The sequence below is a fragment of the Lepidochelys olivacea genome (assembly GCF_965140295.1).
Source record: "Lepidochelys olivacea isolate rLepOli2 genome assembly, chromosome: 8".
Lineage (NCBI taxonomy): Eukaryota > Metazoa > Chordata > Testudines > Cheloniidae > Lepidochelys > Lepidochelys olivacea.
Window position 1 is genome coordinate 81092159 of NC_140418.1, and position 14866 is coordinate 81107024.

At 42.1% G+C, this 14866-nt stretch overlaps 1 protein-coding gene across 22 annotated transcripts in view; it reads right to left on the reverse strand.

The window, feature by feature from the left end:
* The window catches only part of ADGRL2 (adhesion G protein-coupled receptor L2), a 477785-nt gene that overhangs the window by 23342 nt on the left and 439577 nt on the right, over nt 1–14866 (reverse strand). For all 22 annotated transcript variants that reach the window (XM_084636460.1, XM_084636456.1, XM_084636463.1 and 19 more), the window contains one exon: nt 14490–14556. In XM_084636460.1, coding sequence (XP_084492586.1) covers nt 14490–14556 — 67 coding nt within the window. The remainder of the gene's footprint in view (nt 1–14489; nt 14557–14866) is intronic.

Genomic DNA, 14866 nt, shown 5'->3' on the forward strand with positions numbered 1-14866 from the left:
ATCAATAGAAATTTAAAAAAAAATCACATTCCAATGCATAAAATCCACAGAGGCCTATCGAATGGCAGGTAGAGTTTTGTGTTTGCACTTCTGCAAAAATGGGCCTCTCTGTAGCCTATAACAATTCAACCAATGGACATGATGTTTTTTGCTTTCACAACTGCAGCATTACATTACACCGAATTTTCCACCTGTCTGAAGAAGATCAAACATTGACCCAAGTCCATCTAATTATTCTTTTAGCATTATAAATCAATCTAACCTTCAGCTGATCTATATCTATTCTCCTCTTCCTCCATAAAAAATATGGGACACCCAATCTCGAGTTAGTAGTTTCATCTTTTAGAGTTTGACATTCTCCAGTAAATACCAGTGAGTTATCAGTTAATACGTATCTGCTGTCTAATAGATTTTTAAAAGAAATTATCCTTTAATGAGCTCCAACTCCAGTTGGTAGATGTGTTGCTGCAAGCCAAACTAAGGAGAGACCTTCATCTTGGGTGGACTTCTAAGAACTCAAATGCACAGGCAATGTGTGATGATAGGTTCAAAGAGTCTTGCTGAACAACAGTACAGGCCCTCAGAATCTAGCACAGCTTCACACTAAGAGAAGGTTACACACCTTGCAGTAACTGAGGTTCTGCGAGATGTGTGTCCCTGTGGGTACTCCACTCCAGGTGACGGTGCGTCTTGGTGCCATTGATCGGAGATCTTCGGTAGCAGTGCCTGGTCGGGATGCACGCGCCCAGCTGTTGTCTTGCAGCATCGTTAGGGTCTATCTGTGTGCACGCGTCCCACACCCCCTCAGATCCTTCTCTACCATAGAGTCGTCTGATTCGTACTCCAAAGTAGAAGGGAGAAGGGTGGGTAATGGAGCACCCACAGGGACACACATCTCAAAGAACCTCAGTTACTGCAAGGTGAGTAACCTTCTCTTCTTCTTCAAGTGCTCTCCCTGTGGGTGCTCTACTCCAGGCGAATGTGAGGCATACCCACTATGGTTGGTGGGACTTTGGAGTTGTGTCTTTGATAACGGTAGACAGTACTGTGTGGCCTACCATGGCGTCTGCCATAGTGTTCTGTGTGATAGCGTAACGTTTGGTGAATGTGTGGTCTGATGCCCATGTGGCCACCTTGCATATGTCGGTAATAGGTACATGTTGCAGGAATGCAATGGATGTTGACATCACTCTAGTAGAGTGTGTTCTGATGCCCTCTGGGGGTTGAGCATTCTGGGTCTGGTAGCATGACCTAATGCATTCAGATAGCCACTTGAAGAGTCATTGCTAAGAAAGAGCAGCACCCTTCAATCGTTCGGTAGTGGACACAAATAGTCTAGCGGATTTACCGAATGCCTTAGTGCTACCTAAATAAAAGGCAATTGCATGTCTGACATCAAGAGTATGTAATGCCGCTTCCTGTGGGTTCTTATGAGGTCTGGGGTAGAATGCAGGTAGGTATATTGGCTGATTGAGGTGGAAAGTGGACACCACCTTGGGAAGAAATTTGGGGTGTGGTCGCATCGTAATCTTATCTTTGAAGAAAACTGTGTAGGGAGGGTAGGCCATTAGTATGCTTATCTCCGAGGGATGCGGTCCCAAGTCCTGCTCTGGAGCAGAATAGATTGCATTTGCAGTTTTGTGTTGTGGCAACCAGGTCTACCGACAGGGTGCCCCAGTAGGAGAAGAGCTACCGCAGTATCGTGGAGTGCAATTCCCATTCGTGTTCTTGTGAGAAGTGTCTGCTGAGTGTCTGGTGGTAGTGTGCTGACACCCAGGCAGGTAGGAAGCAGTGATCTCTATGTGATGTTGTATACACCAATTCCATAGCTGGATGGCTTCTGTGCATAGAGAGTGTGATTCCCCCCCCCCCCGAATCTGTTGATATAGAACATGCATGCTATATTGTCTGTCAAGACCCACATAGATTTTTTCCTTATGACTGGGAGAAAGTGGAGGCAGGCATATCTGACTGCTCTGAGCGCTAGAAGATTTATGTGCAGACATGTCTCTGACAGGGATCATCGGCCCTGTGTTGTGTGAGCTCCCAGGTGCACTCCCCAGCCTATCAGGGAAGCATCTGTCATGAGCGTGAGCACAGGGGAATTTTGATGGAAAGGGACGCCTGTGCATACGTTCCCCAGTTTTGTCCACCATTGTAGGGAGATTAAAACCTTTGCTGGAGGAGTTAGCATCATGCGGAGGCTGTGCCTGCTGGGTTTGTATACAGAGCTGAGCCAACCCTGAAGGCACCTCCTACGTAGTCTGGCATATTTGACCATGAAGGTGGTGGCTGTCATGTGACCAAGAAGCTGCAGCATGTTCTTGCCTCTACTCTGGGGCAAACAGATAACGTGCCTATGAGGTGTGTGATGGCGAGGAATCTGGTGTGTGCGAGTGAGGCTCTGGTCAAAACTGAGTCCAGGTGAGCCCTGATGAACTCGATTTTCTGTGTGGGTATCAGGGGGGACTTTTGGAAGTCTATTTGCAGGCCTAGACTGTGGAAGAGGGAGATGGTAAAACAAGTGGCCTCTACTGTCTCGTTGTATGAACGGCCTTTGATCAGGCAGTCGTCTAGGTAGGGGAAAAGTATAATTCCGTGTTTGCGTAGGTGGGCCACCACTACTGCAAGAGTCTTGGAGAACACTCTCGGTGCTGAGGAGAGTCCAAATGGTAGCACTCTCTATTGGAAGTGTTCGTGCCCTACTGTGAATCGCAGAAAGCGTCTGTGTGCTGGGTGAACAGATATTTGAAAATAGGCATCCTGTAGGTTGAGGGCTGAGAACCATTCCCCTTGTTCCAACGCGGGTATTACTGTGCCTAATGTGACCATCTTTTAATTTCTGAACATGTACAAATTTGTTTAGTCTTCATAGGTCTAGTACAGGTCGCCATCCTCTGCCTTTCTTCTGGGTCAGAAAGTAGTGAGAGCAAAACCCTTGTCCCCGATGTTGGGCCGGTACATGTTGTACAGAGCTGTAGAAGATGAGTCACCTCTGCTTGAAGTAGGCGCTCGTCAGAGGGGTCCCTGAAGAGGGACGGGGAAGGGTGGGTGGGCATGAAGTGAAAGGGATGGAGTAGCTCAATTGTACTATTTCTATGACCCAGTGGTCCTGTGTGACCTGTTGCCAGACATGGTGGAAAAACAGGAGACGGTGGCCAAATGGGCAAATAAGTGGTGGTGCCAAGGGATGGTCACGCAGACCCCCAAACAAGGCTTCAAAATTGTTGTTTGTTTCCCAATGTGTGGGATGTAGTTGGTTGCGCTTGGTTTTGTCTGCCCTGGGAGGTCTGTTGCAGTTCTTCCCATTATCGTATGGTCTCAACTGGGGCCGGTGATATTGTTGATAAGGTTGATACCGTTGCCTTCTGTGTGTGGGGGGGTGGGGGGTAGGACAAGACGTCAGACAGTTATATCCCCAGTGTGCATAGAGTGGCCCTGGAGTCCTTCATAGTGTGAAGGACTTCATCAGGGGTTTTTTGTTTTTGTTTTGTTTTGTTTTTTTGGAAAAAAGTTTATCCCTATGAAAGGGAAGGTACTCCACTTTGGTCTGCAGATCTTTAGGGATGCCAGATGCAGACAGCCAGGAAGACCGGCGCATCACTACCACAGTGGCGGTAGTACAGGCCGCTGTGTCAGCCATGTCCAGGGATGCTTGTAGCACCATCCTAGACACCAGTTGATCTTTGACGAGGACTGATTTAAAATCTGATCTTCTGTCCTCTGGGATATGGGAGGTAAATTCAAATAACTTGTTGTAATTGTCATAGTTGTAGCTTGCGGGGGGGGGGGGGGAGTAATTTGCAATTCTGAATTGCAGAGTGGAGAAGGTGTAAACCTTGCGGCCCAGGAGGTCAAATCGTTTGAGGTCCTTATCTTGTGGAATGGGCCGGTATTGTGGTTGCTTTGTTCTGTTGGTAGCTGCCTCAACCATAAAAGAGCTGGGCTGTGGGTGGGAAAATAAGAAGTCTACATCCTTAGCTGGTACATAATGTTTATGTTCAGCCCTTTTACATGTTGGCAGGATGGAGGCAGGGGTCTGCCATATAGTGTCAGTAGGTTCCAGTAGGGCCTCATTTATGGGTAGTGCAATCTTTGATGGCGCAGAGAGTTGGAGGATTTTCAGGAGTCTGTGTTTTGTCTCCTCCTAATGGAAAGTCCTGACTGATTGCTGCTCTCTTAAAAAGTTCCTGGAGCTACTTAAAATCGTCCATGTTCTGTGGTGGTGGTGGCATGAAAGCTTCATCTTCAGCTGACAGAGAATTATGATCAGATGATACAGGGAAAGGTTCATAGCCCATTTCTTCAAGGTGGGGGGCTCAGGAGCTCTGGATGTAGATGGAGCTGGAGACAGAGGTGCAGAGTGGGTCTGCAGTCTGGTGGAGGGTCCACAAGAAGGATTGGCATCATGGGCAGACCAAGGGTACCACTGTGGCCACTACATAGGGTATGAAAAGTGGGGCACTGCCCATGGGGGGACAAAACGGAAATTGAGGCTGGTTCTTGTGGGGTGCCATGCCTTGAAATAGGTATGGCTCCGGAGGGGGAGGAAAGTCAGGCAGGGAAAACTCTGCCTGCTGCGGCATGTCATTCTCACTGTCAGTGAGCGTGACCAGGTCAGGTGGTGAGAGTGGCTGATCAAAGAGTGAGCGCTCGGTGCCTAGGAGGGGGGAATCAGGCTGTGGGGCCATGGAGATGTTAGCATGATTTAAGAATTGCTGCTGCTTCATGGGTTGCGGTGCTAAGGGTCTCAGAGTGTGAGCCAATTTCCGCAGCGATATCTATTTAGCCTTGGTGGGTGCCTATAGGTGCCCGCCGGGAGTGGTGTGGCTGCAGGGGGGGTTATTGTCAGTCTCAGTGCTGACGGTCTTGTTGGTGCCGGGGTGAACCGCGCAGCCAGTACCGAGTCTGTTTGCGGTGCCGGCAGGGTTGGTGCAGAGGAAAGTTGCCCGCTGTGGGGGGGTTGAGTCCTTGTTTCTGAGCCCCATATGAGCCGTGTTTGAGGTGGTGGGGAGGTCAGCTGTGATGGTTCTTGGTGCTGTCAGCACCAGGGAAGTGACTTCGCTGGAGACCCTTTTTAGTTTCTGTAGGTCTCTGTGTGGATAGGTTGGGGCTTCCTGCCTCTTCACATGAGAGGGTGAAGCCGCATTCCTGGTCGGTTCCAAACTGGCAGGGGAGCGTGAGGGAGAGGGTTTACTTGTGCCCGTCTCTGCTGGTGGCTGCAGGGATTTCTCCATAAGGAGCATTTTCAGCCACTTGTCTCCGTCATGGCGAGCCCTGGTTGTCAGGCTATTACAGTGGACACACTTTGTGGGGACGTGTCTCTCACCTAGACACTTCACCCACAGTGTGTCCATCAGACCGTGGCATAGATTGACTGCAGAAGCCGCATTTTTTGAATCCAGGGGATGCCGGCATCATGAAGCTATGATTGCCTGGGGGGGAAGTCTCAGCAGGAGATGAACGTGAGAGAAAAAAAGTTTAGTTTTTTAAAATAACGAACAATGAATAACTATTCTAAAGGAAGGGAAAGAACTGGGATATTTCTAGCTAACTATTTCTACTTGTTTCCTTCAGTGACCAGGCAAGAGGTTCAGCACTGCCCCGAGTCCCATCTTCAGCTGAGAACAGTTGAGAAGGAACTGAGGGGGTGCAGGACACGCACGCACAAACAGACCTTAACGACGCCGTGAGACAACAACTGGGTGGGTGCGTCCCGGCCAGGCACTGCTACCGAAGATCTACGATCAACAGCGCCAGGACACACAGTCGCCTAGAGCACCCACAGGAACAGCACTCGAAGAAATGAAAGTTCATTTGATGCCACCAAAATTTTGCATCTTCTTGTGATTAGCAGAGCTACTGAATTCACAAGGCTTCCACCATTTTAGGCAAAGTCTTATGAAATTTTGGATTCCTAAAATCAGAATCCAAACCCTAATACTGATTTGGCCTCAAATATCAATTCTAAACCAAAGTCTAAATACTGCCTCCTTAGTTCATCTCTAGCTGTATTACCTATACATACATAGGGTGATTTTCAAAAACAGTCAACATTGGGCTAACTCTGGGAGCTGGGTGGGTCAGCACCTCTGAAAATCAGGCCAGTTCTTTTTAAGTGCCTATATATGAATTTAGGAGTCTAACTAGCCAATAAGGTTTGAAAATTCTGCTTTACATGAATAATGAGACAGTCCACAGATAAATTTGAGAGAATTATAATGTAAAATCACTACATAGCACAGATAGGTTATTCCATAATTGCCCACTAAAATGTTTTGCACTTTCTTCTGAAAGCATATGATAACTGGGCACTGGGAGACATGGGATACATGGCCCACTGGTCTGATCTAGCATTGCAATTCCTGTGTTCCTACAAACATTTTATATAGCTGTAAAAGAATTTACAGGAACTATTTTTTAGAACAAAATTCCTCCACCTGTAAAGACAGTCTGTCTTATCATAAATCCAAATACAGAATCATAGAACTGGAAGTGACCTTGAGAGGTCATCCAGTCCAGTCCCCTCCACTCGTGGCAGGACTAATTATCTAGCCCATTCCTGACAGGTGTTTGTCTAACCTGCTCTTAATAATTTCCAATGATGGAGATTCCACAACCTCCTTAGGCAATTTATTCCAGTGCTTAACCACCCTGACTGTTAGGAAGTTTTTCCTAATGCCCAACCTAAACCTCCCTTCCTGCAATTTAAGCTGATTGCTTCTTGTCCTATCCTCAGAGGTTAAGAAAAATAATATTTCTTCCTCCTCCTTGTAACAGCCTTTTACATGCATGAAAAATGTTGTCATGTCCCCTCTCTGTCTTCTCTTTTCCAGACTAAACAAACCCAATTTTTTCCATCTTTCCTCATAGGTCATGTTTTCTAGACCTTTAATCATTTTTGTTCCTTTTCTCTGGACTCTCTCCAGTTTGTCCACATCTTTCCTGAAATGTGGTGCCCAGAACTGGACACAATACTCCCGTTGAGGCCTAATCAGAGCGGAGTAGAGAAGAATTACTTCCTGTCTTGCTTACAACACTCCTGCTAATGCATCCCAGAATGATGTTCGCTTTTTTTGCAACAGCGTCACACAGTCAACTCATATTTAGCTTGTGGTCCACTATGACACCCAGATCCCTTTCCGCAGTACTCTTTCCTAGGCAGTCATTTCCCATTTTGTATGTGTGCAACTGATTGTTCCTTCCTAAGTGGAGTACTTTGCATTTGTTCTTATTGAATTTCATCCTATTTACTTCAGACCATTTCTCCAGTTTGTCCAGATCATTTTTAATTTTAATCCTGTCCTCCAGAGTACTTGCAACCCCTCCCAGCTTGGTATCATCTGCAAACTTTACAAGTATACTCTGTATGCCATTATCTAAATCATTGATGAAGATATTGAACAGAACTGGACCTGATCCCTGCGGGACCCCACTCGTTATGCCCTTCCAGCATAACTGTGTACCATTGATAACTACTCTCTGGGAATGGTTTTCCAACCAGTTATGCACCCACCTTATAGTAGCTCCCTCTAGGTTGCATTTCCCTAGTTTATTTATGAGAATGTCATGCGGGATAGTATCAAAAGCTTTACTAATATCAAGAGGTACCATGTCTACCACTTCCCCACATCCACAAGGCTTGTTACTCTGTCAAAGAAAGCTATCAGATTGGTTTGACACGATTTGTTTTTGACAAATCCGTGCCATCTTTTACTTATCACCTTATTATCTTCTAGATGTTTGCAAATTGATTGCTTAATTATTTGCTCCGTTATCTTTCCGGGTACAGAAGTTAAGCTGACTGGTCTGTAATTCCCTGGGTTGTCCTTATTTCCCTTTTTATAGATGGGCACTATATCTGCCCTTTTCCAGTCTTCTGGAATCTCTCCCATCTTCCATGACTTCTCAAAGATAATTGCTAATGGCTCAGATATCTCCTCAGTCAGCTCCTTGAGTATTCTAGGATGCATTTCATTAGGCCCTGGTCACTTGAAGACATCTAATTTCTCCAAGTAATTTTTATTTTGTTCTTTCCCTATTTTAGCCTCTTCTGATCCTACCTCTTTTTCACTTGCATTCACTACGTTAGATGTCCAATCACCACCAATCTTCTTGGTGAAAATAGAAACAAAGAAGTAATCAAGCCCCTCTGCCATTTCCAAATTTTCTGTTATTCTCCCCCTCTTCCCCCATTGAGTAATGGTCCTACCCTGTCCTTGGTCTTCCTCTTGCTTCTAATGTATTTGTAGAATGTTTTCTTGTTAGCCTTTATGTCTCTAGCTAATTTGATCTCATTTTGTGCCTTGGACTTTCTAATTTTGTCCTTACATACTTGTGTTATTGCTTATACTCATCCTTTGTAATCTGACCTAGTTTCCATTTTTTGTAGGACTCTTTTTTTTTTTTATTTTTAGGTCATTGAAGATCTCCTGGTTAAGCCAGGGTGGTCTCTTGCCAACTTCCTAGTGGGATAGTTTGCTCTTGTGCCCTTAATGTCTCTTTGAAAAACTGCCAACTGTCTTCTATTGTTTTTCCCCTTAGACTTGCTTCCCAAGGGATCTTACCTACCAACTCCTTGAGTTTGCTAGTCTGCCTTCTTGAAATCCACTGTCTTTATTTTGCTGTTCTCCCTCCTACCATTCCTTAGAATCAAGAACTCTGTCATTTCATGATCACTTTTACCCAAGCTGCCTTCTACTTTCAAATGTTCAACCAGTTCCCCCCTGTTTGTCAGAATCAAATCTAGAACAGCCTCTCCCCTTGGTAGCTGTCCCCACCTTCTGAAATAAAAAATGGTCTCCAATACATTCCAAGAATTTCCTGGATAATCCGTGCCCTGCTGCGTTATTTTCCCAACAGATGTAGCTGAAGTTCCCCATCACCACCAAGCCCTGTGCTTTGGATGATTTCGTTAGCTGTTTAAAAAAAGCCTCATCTAACTCTTTTTCCTGGTTTGGTGGTCTGTGGTAGACCTCCTACTATGACATCACCCTTGTTTTTTTCCCCTTTTATCCTTACCCAGAGACTTTGAACAAGTCTGTCTCCTATTTCCACCTCAGTCTCAGGCAAGTGTATACATTTTTAATATATAAGGCAACACCACCTCCCTTTTTTCCCTGCCGGTCCTTCCTGAGCAAAATGTACCCTTCTATACCAGTATTCCAGTCATGTGTATTATCCCACCAGGTCTCTGTGATGCCAACTATGTCATAGTTGTGTTTATTTACTAGCATTTTCCGTTCTTCCTGCTTATTCCCTATACTTCTTCCATTCATATACAGACATCTAAGATACTGATTTGATTTGATATACAAGATCGAGGAAGAAGAAAATTATCACAAACATTTCAAAAAAATCTCTATCTATAAAAATGTCATAAAATCTAATATCTGAGGACTTTACAGAGCAAGCAGCAAGTTCAATACCCTAGGGGAAGCTGGGTAATCTCTCTTTACCAATACACAGAAGTCTTGCTTCTAACCCTGCAAAATCAGACGGCACTGGACCTTAAAATGATGCCGGACTGAATACTGCCTGTCCTGCGCATCAGACCAGTGTAATTTTGAGGGAAATATTTTTGTCTCAAGTGCATTTGAAAAAAGATTTGTTATAAGCTGCAGAGAGGTCTGAAAGACTAGGAATCCTAAGAAAGATAGATAAGTGGCAGAAAGAAAGTCAGGAATATGACAAATGCAATTTATCACGTCTTTCACTGCCATAATTAGCATGTGTGTACGTATAAAACCACACATCTACAATATATATTTATATACATATAATGTGTGTGTGTATATATATATATACACACACACACACAGACATACCAGTGAAATAACATATTTCAGTATGAGTAAAATGACCACACATTTTTCCTGTATTGATTAAATAGAACATCTACGGAATCTTTGTTTAAATAACCTTTACCGGGCGAATTTATTAGCTCCATCTGTGAGGATCATACCCCAGTAGTCCTGGCTGAGCAAGTCTAACCAACTTCATCCATCTTAATGGTATGAATGAACATGGAGCTATATAGAAGTCAAAATAATTCGGGCTTTTCTGACCACAGATTATGGGAGCATACTGTTTGTTTTATAGCCATCAACCTGCACAATTGAATCCTGCCTGCCTGAGTTTAGCAGTTTAAAATTCATTCCACACAGCCTGCAGTGCTGACATGGATATGATAAGACAGAAGAACAGAAACACCACTCTGAAGTAACCTAGCTGAACTGCACATGTTCTGACCCTTTTTGTCCTCCCTGGAGCTTTTGTTACCTGGCAAATGCAGCTCTAAAACTGTTTGTGTATCTGCAGATCTTTGCTCTTAGCCATGCAGAAGCCTATTTCTCTCTGGGACTGGCAGCCAAAGAGGTGTTCTCTGAAGAAGGTTTCTAAATGAGTGTGCAAGCTGAACTCTTACTGAACTGAATTAATTATTAAAGATGCAGATGGAACTGTCCAAATGATGAGAACAGCTCCTGATGTATCATGATCCAAGCTTTCATTAAACCGTTTCTGGCATACTAATGGTTTCCCACCGCTCATTACTTACATGCTCTTTTCTCATAGATATAATGACCCTGGTGCCCATAGGCATGACAGTCTATGGAAATACTAAAGTTGAAAGTTTTATGTCTTCCTCAGAAGGCAGTTTTCCCTCACAGACCCTCACGTTGTCGTGTACAGATTTTAATGCAATTGAAATTAAAGCAGCAAACAATATTGTCTAAGAATATGCATATTATTTCATTAATAAACATCATAAAAGAGAATTTAAACTAGTAACAGATGCTCAAAAGATTACTAATATTAAAGTCTTTCATACCATTGATAATGAATACCCTACTCTACAAACATGGCTCTTCTCTGGTTACGCTGCACATGAGATATTATTTTTCAGCCATTACTCATCTCCCTCTCTCTTTCTCACTCTCTCAGTTGGACGATTAGAAGGCAAAGCAATTGCAGGAGAAGAATTACTCCCAGGAACTAGACTGTGATTGCTACCTGCTGTTTCATATTTGTGAAGTTGGGAATACTGCTCCCAAAGGCCTTTAGCCACTTAGTCTAAATGATTTGCTGGAGGATAATAATATCATGGCTGATAAATAATAGTGGACTCTGACTGTACATGGTCAATATAATTTAAATGTCCTTCACCTCTGTTCTCACTCTGACCTGGTTATGAGGACACATAAATGGCCGCAGCAAAGCCCCCTTCTAGCTCCCTCAAGTGAAATGTTATATAAAATAGAGAGACGTGACCTAGAAAGTGCTTACAGTAATAAGTTAAACAAAAACAAACAAAAAACACTTATAACCAGACCCTAAAGCACTGACTAGCTGAACTGTATGACAACAGACTTAGAACAGTTTTCTTTAAATGATCATAGCAATCATGACAGGTTTCAGAGTAGCAGCCGTGTTAGTCTGTATCCGCAAAAAGAAAAGGAGTACTTGTGGCACCTTAGAGACTAACAAATTTATTTGAGCACAAGCTTTCGTGAGCTACAGCTCACTTCATTGGATGCATGCAGTGGAAAATACAGTGGGGAGATTTTATAGACCCAGAGAACATGAAACAATGGGTGTTACCATACACACTGTAATGAGAGTGATCAGGTAAGGTGAGCTATTACCAGCAGGAGAGGAAAAAAACGCCAAAACCTTTTGTAGTGATAATCAAGGTGGGCCATTTCCAGTAGTTGACAAGAAAGTGTGGGGAACAGTGCGGTGGGGGTGGGGATAAACATGGGGAAATAGACTCTGTGTGTTTACTGTGTGTCATGACCCATCCACTCCCAGTCTTTATTCAAGCCTAATGTAATGGTGTCCAGTTTTCAAATTAATTCCAATTCTGCAGTTTCTCATTGGAGTCTGTTTTTGAGGTTTTTTTGTTGAAGAATTGCAACTTTTAGGTCTGTAATAGAGTGACTAGAGAGGTTGAAGTGTTCTCTGACTGGTTTTTGAATGTTATAATTCCTGATGTCTGATTTGTGTCCATTTATTCTTTTATGTAGAGACTGTCCGGTCTGGCCAATGTACATGGCAGAGGCGCATTGCTGGCACATGATGGCATATATCACATTGGTAGATATGCAGGTGAACGAGCCTCTGATAGTGTGGCTGATGTGATTAGCCCTATGATGGCGTCCCCTGAATAGATATGTGGACATAGTTGGCAACGGGCTTTGATGCAAGGATAGGTTCCTGGGTTAGTGTTTTTGTTGTGTGGTGTGTGGTTGCTGGTGAGTATTTGCTTCAGGTTGGGGGGGTGTCTGTAAGCAAGGACTGTGTACAACTTCTCCTATTGAAAGAGTATGACCTACTGTATTAAAAATGCCTTGTAAATATAGTTGAAGGCTTAGTTCTGAATCAAATTCCAAAGTGGGAGGGATTTCCTTTACTTTAAACTTTTTAAATAGACTAAACTTTGTACTACATTCTTAGTTGACCACATTCCTCATACCTCAAGGAGACTATTATCTCTCTCTCTCTCTCCCCACATATACATACACACACTTTGACATTTGAGAAAAGAAGAGGAAATTTTACATAGCAGATCCTTCAGCAGTGTGACTGTATCTTTAAAATGAAGCATCTATTTGCACATTGTGCACTTGTCCTTTCTTAAGTGTCCCTGCTCAATGGGTTGAAAAAACTCCATTGTTTAACAAAGGTGGCCTTCTAATAAACAAAGAGTACATCCCGAGATACATACATCTGGAAATACTTTAGCATGTTATCTTAGGGAAGGATAAATCACCTATCTATAGGCTTGGCATAATTCAATTTTTTTAAAATATAATTTTGACACCAATATCGATGTTTATTTTTAAGCATTTTTTTCAATTTTTACTTATTTAAATGTCTTAAGGTGTGGGAAATTATGGAGTGGGCCAGACAATAATTATTTAAAGACAATAGGCATTGAAATTCAAGAAGTTAAAGCTTTATAAATTTTAAAACACAGATTGTCAACATTACGTGCCAAAATATACGAAGTGAATACCCCTAAATTAAACCCAGTTCGAGATTTTTATTACTCTGACTAGCTATAAATTTTGATTATTATCAATGGAAATATTTTTTTGTTGCCCTGTGTGTACAGTGAAATTGACTTTTACCAACGTTTAATAAAAATCAAATCCTACCAAGCCTACCTATCTTGGATGGTCTGGCACATCTTTTCACTGTAATTCATAGATTCAAAATACACCAATTTTCTTTCACACTTTGGGGCAGTGTAAATTATAAGATACAAAAAAAGTGCTTAAATAATTCAGTGTATAAATCAATAAAAGGCAGGAATTTAAAAATTAAGGCTGACAAACTAACCTCGAAAAAATAATACAAGAGTACAAAGCTCTAACTAGTGAAGGGAGTGTCAGAAACTTTAATTTCTTGGCTTTTGTCACAACCATGGCATTATATAAATTCATGGGATCTGGTATTTAATTGCTGTAGGTTTCTAAAAACACTAATAAAACCCACTTCACTATTCCAAAATATCGAAGTTATGAACTCTCTCTTATGTTCCTACAGAATAAATATCAGTGCACACTCAAGCACAGCTATACCTTTCAGAGCTCTGACGCCACAACCATAAAGTTGAGTTTTAAATTCATTTTGAATATACTTTTCTTCCAAATTCTTACATCTCTATTTCCACGAGTTTGAAATAACTGCAGCAGATCTTCCCCTGGCTAAATATACAACCATGTTCAATCTATTGTAAAGACTGGAATGATTCTAGGAATGGATAATGAATGAGTTAACCACTCCATATTTAATTAAAAAAATAAATTATATATATAATTAAAATATTTCCACAACCAATTGGACTGACTCACATGGGTTTTCTATTGGGTTCACAATACATTATTATTTATATAAAAAAAAGTAAGTGTGTTTTATACATATGTTTTATACATAGAACACATAGCATATATATACATAGGGGGAAAAACACTTACAAATATACACATACATAAGCATATGTATACAGAATTATTAGATTGAATTATTTACCCAGACGATTGGAACTTCTGTTTGAATCATTCCAGTCTGTTGGATAAATATTTAGTTACAATTTTTGAGCATGTGCAAAACCGACTCAATAGACTAAAGTAATACTAATGGCCCTTTTGTAATCTGTATTTAGTACTGTATTGATCTGTCATATGACTGCCATATCAATATGACCTTTAGTATTAAAATAATAAGGACAAAAAGAAGAAGTGAAGAAGCACCAATTGAGTTTTGAACATTAATAATTTGGTCAGAACTATATTTTAAACATTCTTTTCAGTCCCTTGTTCCCATCATAAATTTGCCATAAGTATTTTCATACAAAACTCTGAGAGTAGGGTTTGTAATGATTGATGTTACTCAACCTTCACAACGCTGTTGCTTTTGTAAAATGAGCATAAAGGGGAAGGAAAGGGTGGGGGGGTGGAGGGGAAAGAAGAAAGCACTCTTACCAGAATAATGAAGGTAACAGGCCCAATGAAACTCCAGATAAAATAGTTATCTACGTGGAGCCAGCAACTGTGGTGAAAAAGGCAATGAAAGTTAAATGATTACATTGGCTCCTGAGTTGTAAAAATGGAAAGTGCAAAACCCATCTTAAATAATCCTTGAACAGGTGTTTCATTGTGAATAGACAATAAGCCAACAACAGTGAACAAACAGTATCATCTTAATCATGGCCATTTCCCCCTCCCCCCTTAGCTAGGGCTGTTTTCTTGGTTCTCTTTAACAAGGTTGTTGATCACCTGCTCTGGTTTTCTCCTTACATATCAAAACTAATGTTTGTTTTTTTAAAAAACCCTCTCTCTCTCTTTTTAGGTTCACTCAA